General features: G+C 33.3%; 1 protein-coding gene across 1 annotated transcript in view; it reads left to right on the top strand.

Moving 5' to 3' along the window:
* The window catches only part of FREM2 (FRAS1 related extracellular matrix 2), a 220003-nt gene that overhangs the window by 96828 nt on the left and 101720 nt on the right, over positions 1 to 21455 (top strand). Inside the window, exons 4-6 of the mRNA XM_051990726.1 lie at positions 4026 to 4256; positions 12760 to 12885; positions 15230 to 15481. Coding sequence (XP_051846686.1) covers positions 4026 to 4256; positions 12760 to 12885; positions 15230 to 15481 — 609 coding nt within the window. The remainder of the gene's footprint in view (positions 1 to 4025; positions 4257 to 12759; positions 12886 to 15229; positions 15482 to 21455) is intronic.

Raw genomic sequence — 21455 nt, 5'->3', positions numbered from 1 at the left:
GATTTTTTCCCCAAAAATTTTCTCTAGCTTTGATTCTAAGAATCATTTGCTTCATATTTTTTAATTTCAATTTTTGGATGACAATATAGTCACAGATAATTTTTAAATCTCTTTCCTGACTGTGATCCTAACCAAATGACATAGCAATAAAACATCAGGACAATTCATTTTTCACACTTTGATACAGATCCAAGACTGGTATTTTATTTGAACTTTGTGCCTTGAAAGGAAATGGAAGAGAGGGTTAAAAACAAATCTCTTTATCAGCTCTTATAATGTTTGCATCTGTTTGCATTTTGTGTATTTTCTCAAAATGAGGGGTTATCTTTACTTTATCAGCTACAACATGACCAACTAGTGTTTAATCAATAAAGTCAGCAGCTGCAGAATATTCTCAGTAGATGTTCTTTCAAGACCTTGTCTTTAGTTCATTTTGACCTGCTGGCTTCCTTTTGGTTGAATGTTAAAACAATGAGCAGTTTCATGCTATATCTGGTTGTCTTATATTTGTTCTGTATGATATCTGGCTTTCATTTGGAACAAAGCATTTTTTTTTTCTCCAATAGACATGGATGTCATCAGCCGCAAAGATACAAGATTTTACCACTGTAAGTGGTTAACCTCACAGAGTTACTAAATAACCTGAGGTAACAGAAAGTTGGAAATCTCCCCTTAGTGGCCCACACCTTGTCAGTCAGAGCAAACAGGAATAGGATTTAGCATGTCACGGCCAGAAGTAATGCTCAGCTATAAGAATGGCCTTTTAGTCTTCAGAACCTCAAAACGCTTCCTTTCTCTGCGTGTGATTCAAGTCTTTATGTGTGCCTGAAACTTCATCTCCTTATTCAAAATTTTCTAGAAAATACAAACCAAAAGAAACAAAACAAGACAAAAAAAAAGCTTTTTTTCTATCACAAATCCCTATGCAATCTATTAATATGTTCCCAAATATTTGACAGTATAGCTAATGTCAGGGGAGAATCACTAGAAAATTCAAGAGCTGTATTTATAATTGCTTCATTCACAAATCCCCAATAGCAAAAGAGAATGTATGTAAAACTTCATCAATTTCACTAGTGTGCTTAAAAATCAAAGGCCTTACATTAACGTGCAGAGAGGCTCCTTAACACTTCCAAGTCTTAATTAGGGCCAAAGGGTTTTGTTTAAAAATTAATTATCTTTGGAAGAAAAGTATGAACTTTAGCACAGCTCGAATTACTGAAGTGATTTTCCTTGCTGCAGGTAATGTTTGGCAGAAATATTTCTGTTGTGTGTGCATTTTACCTTTTGAATGGATTTCTGCACAAGAGTGGGTGGGGTTCCCAAGAGACTGGTTTTTCATTTAGCTTTAGACTTCATTACTTCCTGAGAAGAGGTAAAATGAATAAGGTAGAAATATAGTTGTTTGGCTACTCATTGTGTGTATTTTTTCTTATCCCAGACCAACTAATATAAAGTTGACAAATGCAAAACATTCAAAGTAGATATAAGAAGTACAGTGCCTGGCACATAGTAGTTCTATATAAGTTTTGATTGTTACTATTATCATTATAATCAATAAATACATTGATAAATCAACCAATGTGTATTGTTGTCAAGTGCCTACCATGTAAAAGTAATCTTCTAAGTGCTATTTATGGGCCATACAAGGCACCAGATACCTGTGAGAGCCCATCAAAGAAGACAGTGCCAGAGCAGGAAAGAACTAGTTTTAAAATAAAATAAAATAAAATAAATTTTTTAAATAAAAATAAACTAGTATTTAAAACTATTATTTTTGATAATTACTAGTTGTGTTATAATGAGCAAGTCATTTCACTTTGCATAACCTTAGTTCTCCCATCTGTAAAATGAAGATAATATTTATAGTTCTGAATTGTAAGGTTTTATTTATGGCTCAAATTTTTTATGGCTCAAATTAAGATATATACTTTGTAGACTTTAAATACCCTACATAAATATCAATTCTGTTTGCTTCATAGTGTATAGCACAATGCCATAGACAGAACAGGTACTATATGTTTTAGTTTACGATTATTTTTCTTTCCAAGGAATATTCATTTGGGTCATAAAATGGTATTAATATCCCATTTATGTTATTTTATTATTTTCTTGAATAAAAGTACTCTCATCACATTATATTTACTTTGTATTCCAGAAGAAAATAAAACAAATCAGAGATAAACTGATTTTATATATATATATCTACATGTATATGTACATACACATATACATACATACACACATTTCTTTTACCATGGAGTCCTAAACTCACTCCCTATTTGTGGACTGATTACTTGAACCATAGATCAGAGACAATTGAAGAAGAAATGGGAAGAAGTTGAGTGGGGTCAAAGGTTGTGTATCTCCAGTTTTAGATCCAATCATTTAAGCAGAAAACTTTTCAGTGACCAAAATTAGGAGCTGATTAAAGCAGTTTTATGCCAAGGGTGAGGTAGAAACTCATAAATTGAGAAAGGGAGGAAAAAAAGTTCAAAACTAAAAGGAAATTGCCATGTAAAACACAGGGTGAGGAAAGTGGTAGGGAGGGGCATGGAGAAGGGAAAAGTTTAAACTGTCTATGAAAGGATAATACCAGATAAGTTTTGGGTTTTTTTTTAAATGGCAGTATACTAGCCATGTTCAATTGGATACATGTTGCTATGGGCCTGCCACATGACAAAATTCAAAAATAGGTTTTATACAATATTACAAAGATCTCTTGAAAGCCTACTAAGGAGACTTTTTTTTTTCTTTTTGGTAACTAATAATTTGAGTCTGGAATCTACCCGAATTTATTTTCAGCAAGAATAGCCCTCATTGAGGAAGTAAATTTACATAAAGAAGTTATATTTTTTAAATGTCACTCCCTTCTAATATACAAAAATAAGAAAATAATGTCATTTTTTAAAAACTGGGCAGCACCTATCAAAAGGTCAGTATTAGCAGGTATCTTCTGTCAACAATGCCACTGGGGATAAATAATAGATCCCATCAAACAGTGATCAGTATATGTGCTGGAAATCTTAGCAATGACTCTCCCTTTTATCAATCAGTGTTGGCAGCTAATTGAGGTTAATCCAAGAGGTGTTGAAAGCTATGCCAAATTGCATAAAGAGTTAAGAGAACAAAAAGGTTGTTCCATGACATTCTACAGCATAGCATATCTGTCTAATTTTTTAATTTGTTTCTTCTCTCCAGATATATAAATTTTAGTTTCTATTTTTACTTTAAGAAAATATGTTATTTTGGATTCATAATATTTTCTCCAAGTAGTTCCATTATCAAATATAAATAGTCCATAACACTGGAAAGGATATATTAATTCACTTGATTTTTCTCAATACATGGAATTCAATTCCATCTTTACTTTTCAGGATTAAATATATCTGTAAAAAAGAAGTATATGGATTAAATCAGAAGTAATTACAATATTTTAAAATTCAATTAGAATCAATTTATCATTTGAAATCAAAACATCAAGAAGCATATTTGTGCACCTACTGTATACTGGGTATTGTGTTAAACTCTAGAAAGATCAATAACAAAAGCCAAAGGAAATTGCAATATAATAGTAGAATAGAAAGAAAAATAATCTCTTTCAACAATATGAATAATGTTAGGAACAGAAAATTGCTTCTGATTTCCATTTATTACCAAAATTAACAGACTAAATTTTCTGCTATTGTAAAATAGCCGTAGTCTCAGGACCAACATTAAAAGAAACATTTCTAGAAAGGGATCTAAAGACTAATTTTTTGAGAAAAGGAAAAATGAGAAGAAGAAAGAGGATGGGAGGGGAAATGAAAGAGAGCAGAGAGACACAGGGAGAGACAGAAATGACAGAAAAAGAGACAGAGATGACAGAAAGAGATAGAAACACACACAGATAAAGACAGAGATGGAGACAGAGACAGAGAAACAGAGACACAGAATATGAATCAATCAACTGTAAGTAGAAAAACTTGTAAGTGATTTGATTTCAAATGAAATTAAGCAAAACTAATACTGTGTTTCTTTAAAAGGTATTGGCACACAAGATGGTACAGCAAAAAAAGACAGAGACTTCAAAGGAAAGGCACAGAAACAAGTACAATTTAACCCAGGTCAAACCACAGCCACATGGCGAGTGCGAATTCTGAGTGATGGTGAACATGAACAGTCGGAAACCTTCCAGGTGGTGCTATCGGAGCCTGTCATGGCTGCTTTAGAATTCCCTGCTGTGACAACAGTGGAGATTATTGACCCAGGAGATGGTAAGAGGATTTAATATATTTCCCTTTTGTTTCCAAGAATAGCCTCCATTTAATACATTCTCAAAAATGAATTGCAGTTTGAAATTTCTCTATTAAGAACTTTCCAAAATAACAGTTCTGTATTCAGTAAACATTAGGACTAAAATTAGAAATTAAGTGGAAGTAGTTTTTTTTTTTTTTTAAGTCATTTGTACCACAAATATGGGTTAATTCATGTTCTCTTTCCATTAGTTGCTCTTTCCATTTTGGTTTGTTTTCCTTAAATTATTATTTAAGAGCTATTTGACATATGACAGAGTAAACCAGGCCAATTGATATTTCCTATTTGAAAAACAGTCTCTTCCTACTATTTCTAACGTCTTATCAATTAGATTTTCAATTATGACTTTGGGCAAAACATTTAGTTTTTCCTTTATAAAACAAAAGGGCTATATGAGATCTCCCTGAAAGTTCTTTCAGTTCTGGACCTAAGACTTTATAAACATATAAATATTATCCCAAAAAAGCAGCAGGGTTTTTAAAATTCCTTTTGAATTAGGTTTTCTTATCCATGAACATGCTTAGGTCAATGGTGGTCAATATGGGTGAACCTTACTCCTTGCCTCTGACCCTTGTTCTCAGTACTGTCACAGGCCCTCAGGGTTTTCTTTTTATCAGTCCTAGCTGAAAATAATGTCTGAGCACGTTTTTGAGAACCATTTTTTTTTAAAATGAAAACCTTTTAGAGGTTCTTCTGAAGTTAAAATTTCCTCTGTCAGAAACCATGGTTTGTTTTTTAAATGGCTAGCTCACTTTGCTTTGTCAATCAGAAAGCTCTTAAACCTCTGCCAAGATAAAATCGACCTGAGTGCACTAACCAGAAGAGTCATGAGGAAATCCCTGCTTTAGATGGTTGAGCACAGTTAAATGTAGAAAATAGAGACTCTATTGTTACAACTTTAATTTAGAAAAAAAAAAAATCCAAAACCACCCTGTCTCTCATTTAGTTAAATGCACTGTTCAAATATATTCTGGAGTCCCATAAAAGGGCAATTAGCATTAAAATTTGATTTGGTCAGCATGGTAGAAAGATAAACCAGTCTTTCATTCATCCGGTCCTGAGAATTTGGTAAATGCCCATGTAACAAAGCTTTCTGATTTAAAAGCCTCATTTGTCCTTAATGTCCACTCATGTGTTAAAATTTTGTTTGAATTAACTTCTGAATACTTGGTTGCTAACTTACAAGGCTGAATTTCTTTGTATTAAGAAAGAAGAGATTTGATTCTGCTCTAGTATTTTTTAGTTCTATCTACCTCTTTATGCCTCTAGTCATATGAAATTGAAGGGTTAGAAGTGAGCCAAAGAGACTTTCTAAGCTGGAGTCTGTCTTCTCTATCCTGTATTCAAAGAGGACCTGTGCTGAAACCATCTTAATTGTCTGTCATCCTTTAAAATCTCTAGAGGAAATCTTAGTTTCTTTTCATTAATGCAGTCTCATATATGAAATCTGGATAATTAACAAGTGCTGCTTAATGACTAGATTGTGCCCCTCTTCCTCCTACTTAAACATTTTTCTTGTTCTCATTTCAGTACAAAATAGAGAACAGCATATTAATAAATCATGGAATCAACAGTGACCCTTTCTTCATCAGATTAAATGACTCTTTGATCATCCCACAGAGAATAAATTTCCCAAACCTTTAGTCAGTGATTGCTTTACTCTTGTCCATGTCTAAATTCTTCATATTCCTTAAAAAATTAGAAGGCCTTGGCTATGGATCATATAAATGATGAGAGGAAAGGAATAATCATAGTTATTTTATTTTCCTTTCCCAGAACGTAATTTCTCAGATTTGAACCAGAAAACCTGGTTCAAATTCCACCTCTGATACATCCTGGTTCTGTAACTTTTGGCAAGCCACAATCTCCTGGCGTCCTCAGAATATTATTTGTGAAAAAGTTATTGAACTGCCTTGGTAGAAGCATTTTCTCTCCTGGAGGCCCCAATCCCATAGATACCATCAGTCCAATCTCTGACTGTATTCTCCATTATAAAAACATCTCTATCTCTTCATAAAGCGAGTCCTAGCTGAAAATGCTATCCCTCAATTCAATCAACAAAAATCGAATAAACACCTCTTTGGTTCAATTTTTTTGCTAAGAACTGAGAATAAAAAGGTCAAAAAGAATTACATGTTACCAAGGGAAAAAACTTGAACATATGGAAAGAAAAAAAAGAAAAAAAGACATTTTTATAGAGATTCTAGCAGATGAGGAGATCAGAAAGGGCGAGTGTCCTCCTCTCATCACCCAAAGATAAAGCTTTAAATCCTTTGATTCCTTTCTTACTATTATAAAGACAAGAATTTTGTCATCTATGGAAAAGATGAGTTTAAATATCAAGAAAGCCTGAGCCTTTGTATATATTTTATGTAGTAGGTTCCAGGTACTACAGCAACGCAAAGCTCTGGAAACTCACCCCAGCTTGAGATTTTTTCATGACAGAATTTGAGTTTAGACAGATTCAATCCTAGATGACCTTAGTCAGCTCTATCCTTGATGCTGACAGTTGTTGACCATTGGCACCTGTCACTTGCCCCACACAGTGGCCCTTCACACATATAGAAGACCACCCAAGTATTAGATGTACTCAAGAAGTTATGGGTATATGGAACTTAAGAAACCAAAGTTTTCTTGCAATGATTCATTACCCTTGTCTTTAAGAAGAAAAGTTGTTTGGTTAGTTGAAAACTTAGGGAGAAAAAAGCAGATGTTTATATAGCCAAAATAATGCACTCACTACTTTGTAAATTTCAGTATCTTAATAGAAAAAAATGGCTTATTTCCATGCCATGTGATGCAAAAAAAAAAAAAAAAAAAAAAAAAAAAAAAAAAGAAAGAAAGAAAAAGAAAAAAAATCAACTTTATCTTATAGGCCCACAGAAAACTTAACACATATTGCTAATTTTTTTTTCCTTTTCTCTCTGCTTCTTTCTGTCTTTTCTGGCTCTTTCACTTTAGAGTTCTATTTTGTTTTAGTGCAATAAAATAGTACTCTGTTCCTTGTTTTTTCATTTGTTTTATATAGAGTCAGAAGCTGAAAGGGACATTCCAATTACCCTCACTTTGGAGATGAAGGGATTGTGCTCTAGTAGATTCCTTCCTTAGCTTGTTAGAAGCTAAACTTTTTTAGAAGGTATTATTTGACTGTTTTTTCTTAAGCCTTGAAAAAACTGGAGATGAGAGAATGGAAATTCTTCCCCTAAGCAATTCATAGGATCATAACATCACAAAAATTTAGAGCTGGAAAAAATTTTGAAGTCATTAAGTTCAACTCCATCCTATTTTTCAGAGGAAGAAACTGAGACACAGAGAAAGTCTATCATCCAGGTTCTCACAATTAGCAAGTATCTAAAGTTAGATTAATACCCAGGTCTTCCTGATTCCAAGTCCAATATTCCATCCACAATGCTTCTGTGTGCAGTAACCATCTCACTTTGTACTGATCATTTGCTGATTAGGTTGGAATGTCCCACAAAGCAGACCCCACTAATTCCTGGGAGCACTGAGTTGAATTCCTACAAGTGACAAGTCCTTATAGATCCTTGTATCCTTCTTACTTCTAGTGTTGAAAGTACAGAAAGCATTCCCACATCATAAGGAACAAATGGCAAATTTGTCTATCAGGAACTTATAAACATGTCAAATGTCCTGATAAATTAATTTCTAGAACAGATTTTAACAATGCCCTTCACCTAGTAGAACATAGTGGTTCACTTTGTTGCTCAGAATAATGATTTTAAACACAATCACTTTGTGACTTAAAAAAGTTTCTCACTTTTTCATTTTTACCAACCCATTCTCATACCTTACCACCTACTACTGATAAGTAGTGTTTTCTCACTTCTCAAAGAATCTGTGAGATTTTGTTAATATTTGTTTAGATAAACACATATTCTTAAGGGAAAAAACCACATAAAGACAAATATTTATTTCATAAACATATTTTAAAATATGAGTACAATATGATTTTCCAGAAAAACAAAAATATTTCTACCTTACATAATTTTTAAATGAAGCTTTCTTTTCTTTTATATTTGTATGTTAACATATTTATAAAGATAGGCCTGAATTTCACTGGACTTACTTTCATTTTAAAATACTTCCTTATATATTCAACTAATATTTTCTATATTTATAAAGATATTTATGTTGAAAAGCTTCCTTCATTTTTTATGTCAAACCAGTTCTAATGAGAGCATATGTTTTGTATGCATGGGAGAATAGAACTTTGCTAAATCTACTCTAGCAGGACTGACCACCTAAAATATTTAAGTAATTCAATACTATTATTTAGACTGTGTGTTTGAAGTCTTTCCTAACCTCTTTATGAAAAGAACTAATTGAACTTTTTTTTTTGTAGAATGAGAACAAAACATATACAAATATGTATGTATATTTATAGTCTTGAACTAATGGATTAAATATTTGCCCACTTCAGACACTTTTTCATTGGGACTGTATGTTTGATTAATTATTATTTAACAGAGAATAAGATACATTTACACATAGAAGTCTAGAATTTTGCATGTCTCAAGAATATAATTGAATGAAAAGGGATGGTAACTTTAATGTACCTTGAATGAACTCAAGTTCATAACAGAATTTAGATGACACAGGCACTTTTTTCTCACTAGACCTAAAATTAATCATAATTTGTTACACTGTAAGGAATGCAGGAAGAAGAGAAACATTGGGTGACTGATTCATGTCCACTGCTAAATTTGAAGGCTGAAGTGTCAAGAATTGATAACATTACAATCCATTATAACTGAGAACAGAGTAGTGATAAAGAAAGGAAGCTGGAATCTCAGTCCTGCCAACATCAGGAATTGTGCCTTTGAACAACATCCATGAATTCTCAGTACAGTATGTGGGTCACTGTACTGAGATTAAGATGTGATTAAGAATCTTAAGAGAAAACAGGAGGTTATAATAATTTGTTAACCATAGAATATAAATTTTCTAATAGACACAGAAAAATACAAATAAAAGTGATTGTTGGAAAAAACCTTACTCAAAAAAATCCCTTAAGCTACATGAAATAAACACAAAATTTTGCTGACATAAAATAGCATTCCTTGACCATCCAATATAAGATAGATTGAGAGACATATCATTTATTAAGCACATAACACAGTGCTAAGGATTAGGGATACAAATACAAGGTGACAAAAAGAGTGTCTCTGCCCTCAAGGAGCTTATATTTGAAGGGAAAAGCAACATAAAAGGAAGCTAGAAAGCAGGGTTTGTTGAAGAGAGTGATGAATGGGGAGTATAGAAGGACACATGAAATCAGGAAAGAAGACAAAGTAAATTGCCTAAGTTATTCATGGAATGGTGGTGCCAGGCAGGAACTCACCAATCAGAGAAGATTTGCATGTTTATATGGTATCTCAGGAAAGTTTTCAGCCTCCATGCTATTAAGTTGTACATACAATGCTTTGCCAGACAGTTCTTAGGAGAAGAATGCACTTGTACATGTTGTCATGATTTCAATTACAAGATTCCTATTTACATTCATTCATGTCTCCTCTATGATTGATAAATGATTATTTCTCTGTTATGGAGGAGAAAAAAATAAGACATAGAAAAGTTGATAGATTTTCCCAGGTTTAGTTTCAAATATATAACAAACCCTATATTTGCCATCAATTGTCCACAAATTTAAAGAATGCAATCTAAAAGTATTGTGAATATTTATAAAAAGTTGTTTTATTGGACCAAATTTAATATCAGTCATGAGACTATATTTTCTTTCCTTTCTTGCATTTTTTGATGCAAGTGAGTTTTTAAGAACTCGTTTTGTCCTATTAAATTTTATAGAGTAGTGTCTGTCTATCTCTGTCTCTCTTGTATTAGGATTTGGTTAGCTTATAGAGCAAAGTTCTTTTTTATGTGTCATGGGCCTCTGTTATTCTGGAGAAACCATCAGTCCCTTTTTCAAATAATGCTTTTCAATGTATTGAGAACATAAGATTGAAAAGAAAACCAATTATATTGAAATACAGTCATTGAAATTTACTTTAGAATATAAATCCACGGACCCCAGATTAAGAACCTCTTCCATAGAGAGAAATGTTTCCTTTTCAGAGTGCTTACAATCACTTTTTTTTTTTTTGGCTTATGAAAACTCCTTGGAACTTTAAAGTAACCAACAGTGGCAGTCCCAGTAAGCATCCATATTTTTCTGTTCAGACATTGTTCCACTCGTGCTCATTGGTTCACACAGAAAGCAACAGTTATCACTTAGTTTCCTCTAATACAAAAAACAATAGTATTGATGACATTGTTTCATCCTTTTATATACTGAAACATTCGTTCATTCATTCACTCTAACACGTTCAACTAAGCAGATGTATTGAGCACCAACTTTTTATTGTTAGGTTTTTTTGTTTTGGTTTGGTTTGTTTTCTCTTAACAGTGGCAGATCTTCTGGGCAATACTTATTTGCAAGCTGAGTGATCAATCCCTAAATACATGATCTTTAAATTATTTTCATTCTGCTTCTACTCCTAGTTTTCCAGAATTTAAGTCCCCCTTGGCAGCTCTTTTTAATCTAATTTAAATTGGCCTCATTCTTTTTCTCTTGTTTTTGCTCTTTAACTCCCAGGACATTGCTACTTTAAGATAAACTGATCATGCTGGTGTAAAAGAAAAATTTTACACCATCATCAAATGAGCTCAAAATTCTGTGCCCACTTGAAGCAAGCTGCACACATAAAATTGACAACTCTCTTGAGAAAGTGAAGTACAGAAAAATCTAACTTCTGCTAAGCCCTCTACCACGTTTTCCCTCTAGATATCCAGTAATATTTCCCATATACAAAAAGCCCAAGGGAATAGATAAGCCTGGTACTGTGCCCTCCAGGTCAGCAAGCCCAAGCTTTGTCAAACCAAGTGGAGGAGTGAATTCCAGAACTGAAGGCCCCCCACCTAGATCACCCTACTTTTTTCTCTTTCATTATTCAAATCTACTGACAAATGGCAGGAGTGCTGCCCTCCCTTACTTTATAGGCTTAAGTGGTACAGGGTAAGAAAATAACATTCAAGATTCAAACCTCATGGGGCTTTAATGATTAAAATCCAACACATGGAATTTTTCAAGTAAATTTTATTAATAAGTTCCTGAGTAGTACAGACAAATTGAATCTGTATTAATAATAGCAAATACCATCCAAAAAAGCAGATTTTTCCATGATTTGCAAGTTCTAAGCAAGGTAGAGTAAAATTAATCCACTGGCAAATATCAAATATATGTACATATATATATATATATATATATATATATAAACTGGGTATGATGTGTTTTGCTTTCTTTGTTGCAAAGTCTGATGAAAATCTCTTCCTTGAAATTGAACATTGTGAGTGTGGATTTTGGTTGAAAGGAATTAGACATAATGAAATCTTAATTCAGAAAAGTGTAGCTAATCCAAAGCTGAATTCCACTTCATAGTCTTTTGCTTTTAAATTAAGAATGATATGGGATAAATTATCTAGATAAAAGCAATTGCTATAAAACTAATTCAAATAATAAATTTGGAAATGTTTAAAAGTATATTTGTGAAATTGAAATGCCACAGATTTTATCACATCAGTATAATGACATTTTCTATTATTTTCTTACCTGCAGTATTTCTAATATTCTTTGACAGCCAGAGAGCCATTGTGGTTCAGTGCTTCAAAGAGAACATGATGAGTTGTTGTTTTTTATAATCTTTCTTATAAAGGAAATTGTTAACAAAACCTTTATGTAATAAGTTCTGAAGTAATTATGTCAAACAAAAATTTACTACATATAGTAATATGAAAAATGTCTTGGAAAATCATTTATACTATCTGCATGGAACTTTTTTGTTATCACCCTTTGTTTGATACAGCCTTCTTCTACCATTAAAAAATGAGAAGTTTATACTTGTAAGAGTACACTTGTATATATCATAGCGACTCTTCTAGGGAAAGAGTCCAAATAAATGCTTCTTTACATCTGATGAATAGAGTCCTGAATTCCAAAGGAATTTTTGCTTACAAAAAGTATACATTGTATGATTATCCCTCTAAGCATACAACATCCAAAATGAAAGAGATTAAATTAATTTGCTGAAGTTTTGTTCTCTGTCAAGAGGCCAAAACTAGTTTTCTGGGAAGGTATGCCAGAAGCCCTTATTTAAGTGAGAAAAAGAGATTACAGAAGAGATGAAAGAGAAAGCTTTTTTTTTTTTTTTTAATTCCCAAAGAGATGATACATTGGCTCTGAGTTTGTATGTTTTAGAAGTTTGTGTCCTCTCTACATTCTCTTCCTACCCCCCACCATTGTTCCATAATAGTTTATGAAAGGAAAAACAACAACAACAACAAAAAATAACCAAACACTGGGGAAAATTTGAATATGTATATGGTTATTTTACAGTGATGATCTCAGGAAGTACAGTAATGAATGTTTATCCTATGTTATCTCTGCAGAATCAACTGTCTTTATTCCTCAGTCTGTCTACACCATTGAAGAAGATGTTGGTGAATTGTTCATTCCCATCAAAAGAAGTGGAGATGTGAGCCAAGAATTAATGGTGATCTGCTACACTCGACAAGGTAGTACAAGTCAGGTTAAGGACAAATAATGGCTGGAGAAAAGGGAATCCTTTTGAGGCAAAGACACACATAAGTTTGCACTAAGAGCAGTTCCCTTCCCTTTTATTTTTCATGAACCACTAACAGGTAATGAAACTTGTAAAGCATTATTCATTAAGGAAATAGTACTACTGAATAAATAAGTTTATTTTTCCAAATAACCTTAAATGCTTCTGAAGTAAAATAATTTGATTTGGAGCATTTGGTGGATTATTGATGATGAACTTTAGGACAGAAGTATCAAACATGTGGCCCTCTGTATACAAGTCAGTATTTCAATTTGATACAGGATCAGGGTGTGAGGAAATTCTGAGTCAAATCCAGCTTCAGACATTTATTAGCTGTGTAACCCTTATCTGTAAAATGGAGATAATAGACCCATCTGTCAGAGTTATTGTGAGGATCAGATGAGATACTAATTATGAAGCACCATGCTGAGCACATAACAAGTGCTACATAAATATTTATTATTATCACACAGTAGCTGGTGCAGGTAGATAAGAGTGGTAGACCAGAAATCAGGAAGACTGGAGTTCAAATCCTACCTCAGACACTTACTAGCAGAGTGACCCTGGGCAAGTCATTTAACCCTGTTTGCCTTAGTTTCCTCTTCTGTAAAATGAGATAAAGAAGGAAATGATAAACCACTCCAGGATCTTTGCCAAGCAAACCTCAAATGGAATCACAAAGAGTCAGACAGGACTAAAACAAAAACAATGATTATATCCTATATTTAACACCTAGCAAATCATTTCAACATCCTGGGACTCACTTTCCCTATTTATAAACTGAACTTACTCTTCAGATTTTTGTTGTATAGATCAAATAAGACATGTACACACACACACACACACAGAGAGAGAGAGAGGGGGAGAGAGAGAGAGAGAGAGAGAGAGCGCTTTGCAAAAAGCTATATAAAAGTCAGTAATGTATAGTACCTGGACAGTTGTGTTTTTTTTTTTTTTTTAAATACTTGCAAGGTAACTTAAAATGACAAAATGCTTAATGGAAGAGAGAACATCTGAAATCTTATAGTTTAACTATACCTAATCAAGATTTTGTTTCTTAAGGACAAATACAATATCTTGCTGAGGTATTTATGGGTCTTTCCAGTTTAACTTTTCAGAGGTTAAACTCAGGACCAATTCATATTGGATTTGTAGCTGACTTTTCTGTAGTTCTAATCCATCATCCATTGACAGGTACTGATTTTCTCTAGCATTCTTGGACTGTTTTGATCTTTTAGTAGAAGGAATAAACCAGTTCACCCAGGAGGATATCTTAGCAGGGTAAATCATTACAGTAAAATCAGAGCAGCCAGAGGAAATAGTTTGTTCTACTAGACTGAGGCAAGATTTCAAGATTAACCTTTTACTGGCCACAATAAAAACAACGAAAAGATTATTGGAATTTGTACCAAGTTCCCTCTTAACTATAGGGGTTATAGTTACTATAGGGGTGCTACTCACTGCCTCTAACCCTATGCAGCATTCCTAGGAAAATCTTTGGGAGATACCCTAACTATAGATTCCTAAAACACATTAAAGTAGCCTTAATTACCTAACCCAACAGTTTCCTTCTTCCTTAGAAATATATATTTGGCTTAAAAATAAATACTGTTCTCTGTTTGGAGCATCAAAAGTCAATCAGGTTGTTTATAAACATGATGGAACAAAGAATGAAAGTTTAGATGCTTCAATATTAAATTTTAGTCACAGCATCTTTCAAACTTTGCTTCTGCATGAATACAGCATTTATACATATAATCTGTAACATTAAAATTTGTAACAGGTATTTATGTTTAAAATTTTCCTTTTCTTTTAATATCAAACTATTTTCAACCAAAATGTGGCTCTAACTAAATTGATTTTGTATAGCACATGATTTTTTAATTAAGGTTCTGAAGAACCTTACTAGAATGAAATGTTTTGCTTACCAAGAACATTAAAATTTTCCATATAGCTTTTTAAAAGCTGCACTTAGGTGAAAACAGGCATCCATAATATTTTATTAATCTCTGACCATATTTTTATAATTCCTAAGAGAGGTCTTTAAATTGTACTTTAGATTTGGAACTCAAAAGGAGAAAAAAATATTTATTTTTAAGTGGCTTGGATTCAGCTTTAAATCCTTAGAATTTTAAATAATAACTAATGTAGTAGGAAAGGGAAAGAAGAAGTAATTGATCATTATGATAATACATTGGGAGAACAAAGTGAAATCCTAAGTATGAAAATTAGTGTCTTTGAAAGCAATTTTGAGATTTTTTTCCTCATGAAACTTTTTGACCATTTTCTCCCCCTAGGAACTGCAACAGGGACTGTCCCTACATCTGTGCTCTCCTATTCTGATTACATATCCAGGCCTGAGGATCATACCAGTGTTGTCCGATTTGACAAAGATGAACAGGAGAAAATGTGCCGAATTGTTATTATTGACGACTCTTTGCATGAAGAGGCTGAAACATTTCACGTTCTGCTGAGCATGCCCATGGGTGGAAGAATTGGTTCAGAGTTCCCAGGGGCTCAGGTTACGATTCTCCCTGACAAAGATGATGGTAAGAACTAATTTATCATTCTAAATGTTGTTTCTAAAAGAAGCAAAATGTGGCAAAAGATGATAATTTAAATGTCATCCTCCCATATCAGCTTAGTGTTCTTTCCATCCCCACCTGTTTCCCTCCTCAATCAAGCGTAAAGTTAGTGAAATAGAAGTCTTTGAAAAGCGGCAATATTCGTACTTATTTTTAGAATTAATTATTCTTATTGTGACTCCTTGATATCTCTGCAAAATATGTAATTTTATCCTCATAATATAAGGTCCATACATAAGTGGTTTCATTTTATATGCTGCATAACCTGATGCCAGGCAATATCAAATGATTGATGTTTTTTTTTAATGATGAGGGAAAAAAATAAGGAAAGCAAATGCAAGTAAATCCAGTTATTTTCTGCTTGTGCTAGTCTGGACGGATTGGTAATTAAACTCTATATCCAAAGTCATTCCTGATGGAACCCGCCAGGCAGGGATGTTAAATCAGTAACTAGAAAGCTTGTGAAAGAGAACAGGAGAATCTTATTCCACTCCATCTCCTTAAAGAGAAATTCCGAAGAAAAATTCCTTCCTCTGATAGGAAGAATGACAAAGATTGAGAAACAGAGAGAAAGAGAGAGAAATAGACAGATAGACCGAGATACAGGCAGACAAACATGGGTTTTATAACCTTTCTATGTAGAATGGTATGTTATTGGGTTTGTTTTGGGTGTTATTTGTTTTTTAAACAACCAATGACAAAAGAATGAGGTGTGGATCACCATCTGGGGAACTGCAAAGAGATGAGGATATAAGACTTTTATTTCTTCTCCCCAGCCAGTCTTTCTCTTAGGGTAAAAAGAAGAAGAATAACAAAGTCAGTGTCTGCTTTGGAGAGAAAAGCTATTGGATCTCTGACACTTAAGCACCCCTGAAATCTCATGAGTTAGGGACAGGCTGCATGACTGGGGAAGTCATTTAACTTCTTAGTAGTCTATGCAACTCTTTAATGTTACATATGGTGCCTGTCTATATTGGTAAAGGGAGTTTCCTTAATAGGTAGTTCTCTTTAACAATGAAGTATATGCCAAAGGGTCTTCCTGGTCCCCAGATATCCCCAACTCATGAAAGCTATCTAGTAATTTTAAAAGAATATGCATTGCTTAATTTAAGAAATTGCCTTTCAGCTCTGTTTAAAACTTTCTTTTTAATATTTTCTAAGAAAAGAGATCCTTCAAAAAGAGATTGGCTATCTATATCCAGAGAAATATAATTCTGTTTATTATATTCAAATTTTCAAATACATATACATAGTGGGAGAAGGGGGATGAGAATGATACAAAGGTTTGAGGAAAGAATGCAAAGGAAAACTTAGAACAAGTTAATCAAATAGTAATAAAATTCCTACTTCATTTGAAAAAGATCTTCATGGATGGTGGAAGCATTAACAGTTATGGTCATCATCCCTGTCTTCAAAAAGACCAGTAATATTGAACTGCCACATGATTTTTCATTCTCTTTATTTTGGGCCAATGGGAGAGGAGAAGCAAGGCTAATTCAAAATAGGACCTGCTTTAAAAAAAAAAAATAATAACAACAATTTTTATCTTACAAGTCAGTAGAAAAGGTTTCTGTGAAACTCATGATACAACTAAGTGGCAATGACTTGAATGCTCAATCTGGAGTTTTCCTGACTCATTTTACTTGAAACATTTAAAAGCTGTGAGACCCTAAAAAAAAATTAAATTACCTCTTTCAGCCTCAGTTTATTCATTGTAAAATGGGAATAGGAACACCTAGATGGGGCAATGGATGGATTCTAGAGAGTCTGGAATCAGGAAACTTAAACACTTCCTAGCTAGGTGAGTCTGGATTAGTCACTTAATTTTGTTTGCCTCAGTTTCCTTCTCTGTAAAATGAGCTGAAGAAGGAAATGGCAAACTCTTGCAGTGTCTTCGTGAAGAAAATCCCAAATCGAGTCAGGTAGAGTCAGAAATAACTAAAACTGCACAACAACAAATTGGAGATAACAAATATGTATTTCACTGAGTTGTTTTGAGGATCATATGAAATAACACTTATAAAGCGCTTTGCAAACTATGAGTTCTGTTAGAGATAGTAATGACCCTGTCAAGAGATATTGCTTCCTGGACTTTGTTAGTATACCTCATACACCACCTGGTGGCAACTTTTCTGGATTGCAGACATTGTTCCTGAGTCTTCTGAAATAATGAAATAGCACACACACACACACACACACACACACACACACACACACATTAATAGATGTATGTATGTATGTATGTATGTATAAAAACCAAGAATATTAGACATTGAATCGGGGGTCCCGTGTGTGTGTGTGTGTGTGTGTGTGTGTGTGTGTGTGTGTGTGTGTGAAAGACAGAGACAGATATAGAAAGACAGAAACAGAAATAATGAAAATCTGGAGGAATATTTTTTAAAAATCAATTGTAATGAGTTTCAAGATATGACCTGTTAAATCTAAATTTATGTTTCCTTAACATTTCTCCCTTGCTCTCTGAAGGAGGATATTTGCATCTCTATGTACATGAATGCTACATCTGTAATTTTATCCCTGAATTCCATCCCGACTTCTGTCCTATGTCCTCCACTCTGTTGGATATTTCCTCTTATACTTTCTACTCTCACCATATTTACAGCAGCATCCTCAAACACCAGCACCCCTTCTGACTTCCATGTTTCTGTCAACAGGATTCTCATTCTCTCCATCACCCAAATTATCGGTCTCTTTCCTTATCCTATAACTACCAATCCATAGAAAATAAGTCATCAAGCAACAAGTCCTGTCCATTCTCTTTTCTTTTATGTTCCTACCATCTGTCTTTCATTATCTCTATGGAGCTTTCAGTACTTATCATCACATGTCAAGATTATAGAAATAATCTCCCACAAGATCTTATCACTTTAATTACTCCTGTTATGAACACTATACCCTAGTGAATCTGCCTAAAATAAGCATCAAAAACATTTCATTTTTCTATTTGCCTATAACAGACTCTCTAGGGTTTTTTTTAATGTGTCGTGCATACTTTTGAGAGGTAGATAAAGTTTATGGGTTCCTTTTAAGAATAATTTGTTTAAATGATTGGAGGAAGTGCTAAAAATTTTACCTAGAGGTTAATGAAAATATTTTTTCCACCCAAGTTTATGGACATCCTGAAATATGTCAGACTTCAGGCTCAGAACCCTTGGCTTAGAGCAGTATGGAGAAGGATTTCTTTTATATAAATTGTTCTGACTAACTTATGAAAAAATAAATCAAGGAGAAGAAAAGAAACTTATTTTAGTGGTAGGTGATTTTAAAATTTAATATGTTATAAAAAGTTGAATTCACTTGATTTACATAGTAATAAAATAATGTAAAATTTTATTATCATAAGTATTTTTAAAATGTACTTAAATTACATATTGTCTACATTTTACATTCTCCCATGAAATATATCTACTTATACTGCTTGGTTTTTCTTTTGATATTTTAACATTCTGAGTCTACCAGTTCAGTATTAGATCTCTTTATCTCTAGTTCAGTGGTTCACCTGGCTGTGTTACACTTTGCAGTACATCTCTTTTTCCAATTATACTTATCCTGAATAATTTCTGTATGAAGAAAAGTCCACATTCTGACATTATTGTCTATCACTCCCACTTATACATTCCTTGTTCCATTAACCTTCTAGCCTTCCTCCAAAGTGAACATTCTATCTCTATGCCTTTTCATACTTAGTTGTCCTTTCCTGTTTTAAATGTATTTCAGTCCTGATCTCTGCCTCTTAGAAACCTTAGTTTTTCTCCAAGACTCAGCTCATTTGCTGTTTTCTAGTGCCCTATTCATGTGTCACTTTCTTTATCATGCTCCCTATCCAACTATCTTTATAACCATCCTTTTCAGTCTTTTATATATTGTCTTCCTCCATTAAGAATGTAAACTCCTTAAGAACAGGAACTTGTTTTTTTAGCTTGTATTTGATTTCCTAGCATTCAGTTCAGTATCTGACACATTATAAACTTAATAAATGTTTGTTCACCAATACACTCCTGAAATTACATTTTATTATTCAATGTGTCCTCAAAGCCATTAAAGTTTAAAACTGCACTAAAACTTTTAGAATATCTTATAATTCAATTAATCAAAAAAACATTTATGAAGTGCCAGCAATGAGTTAGACACTACATTGACACTGCTCTGCACTCATTTCAGAAGAATGTTAACTCTTTAAGGACAAGAAATCTTTTTGTCTTTGTATCTCAGTCAATTTGGACATGTTAGGATTAATAATATTTGTTGAATTGGAATGTATTAATAATATCAAGAATCTACTAAATTAATGAAATATTAGTATTATAGGTAAAAAGGGAAAAGGGAAGAAAGACAGACACAAGCACATATATATAGTATCAAGAACCCAAAAAACATTGTAAGAAATGATATGAACATTTTTATTCATTTTAATGTGCCTCTCTACAACTTTTATTCATTGTTTCATTTCTTTTTTCATGGGCCAAAATGAAATCAATTCTTTTGTAAATATGAACACCTTTCATAGCTTGAATACAGAATTATATCCTACTTTAATCTCGTCTCTTGTAGACCACAAATCTGGGTGACTATGTTACCCCTTCTCCCCAATTTAATAAAGTTCATTACTTCCAGGATTAAATATAAATTTTCTGTTTGGCTTTTAAAACGCTTCAGAACCATACCCCTTTCAACCTTTCCAGTTTTCTTACACTCTAATCTTCTCTTATGAACTCTGAGATCCAGTGACCTTGGCCCCTTCCAGGGCATATTCACTGGCTGTTTTTCTTTATAAATGAAATGCCTCTCACTACTCATCTATTTTCAATTTTCCCTGGCTTCACTCTTGGGTACTTAGGTACTTCAGTAATTAGTTGTGTGATTAGGTACTTAATCACTTAGACACTTGGGTTTTATGGAGTGTGAGCTATTCATTCACTTTTCAGCTACCTCTCATCTACAGTTCCAAAAAGCTATAGTATTTGAAGCAGCCCCACTTGGATAAAAGTCTCTACCTAAAGCTTGTGAAGACTTCCCCCCACAAAATCAGTGAATTAGACTAATTTGTTCTAAAGACCAGGAAAGTGGCTCAAGCAGGTGATGTGGAGCACTTAGAGTTCAGTCATCCACTTCCTCCTGGGCCATTGCCAATTGTCCTAGCTTTGGACCTCTCACAGGACTTTGATGAATCTGCAAGAGTAAGGCTAAAAGCTTTGTGAAACTCTTCCTCACTTCAATATAATGTATACAAAAGTCAAGACTTTATCTGATCACCCTGTGATGTCATTGATCCTCTCTGAAAATAAGGACTAACAATTTAAGGACATACTCAGGAATTTAGGCACTTACATATATATATAGGGCACATATATGTGTGTGTGTGTGTGTGTGTGTGTGTGTGTGTGTGTGTGCGCCTTATACATATGTATGTATAAGGCGCACACACACACATATATATATATATATTTACTTAGATACTTAAATGTTAAGCTCTTTAGGGACATAAACACTTAAATATTAGGTGGACATAAAAAGTATTTGGGTAATTATGTCCTTAGACACTTTGGTATTTTGGGTTATAATTAGGATTGGGTACAATTCTGAACTGGATTAAATCATTTTTGATTGAGCTGAACTATTTTAAAGAACCTGAACTGCTTTGAAACGATTTAAAGCCATTTAGATCACTTTGAACTAGTTCAGACCAGATTGAAATGGTCTGAACAGCTTTAAATTAGATTTAAGTGATCTGAACCTATTTAAATTGGATTAAACTCAAGTACTTAAATATATGTTAGGTAATTGATACTTTCTTATATAGCCAATTAAGAAATTAAATACTTTGTTACTTCAGTAATTTTGTAATTTGGCATTTAGCTACTTAATTAGGTACTTTGGTAATCAGTTAATTAAGTACTTAGGTGTTTAGGTAAATAAGTTT

This window comes from Antechinus flavipes, chromosome 3 (assembly GCF_016432865.1).
Source record: "Antechinus flavipes isolate AdamAnt ecotype Samford, QLD, Australia chromosome 3, AdamAnt_v2, whole genome shotgun sequence".
NCBI lineage: Eukaryota > Metazoa > Chordata > Mammalia > Dasyuromorphia > Dasyuridae > Antechinus > Antechinus flavipes.
Note: the sequence above shows the minus strand (reverse complement) of the source record. Positions and strands in the feature narration are given on the sequence as shown.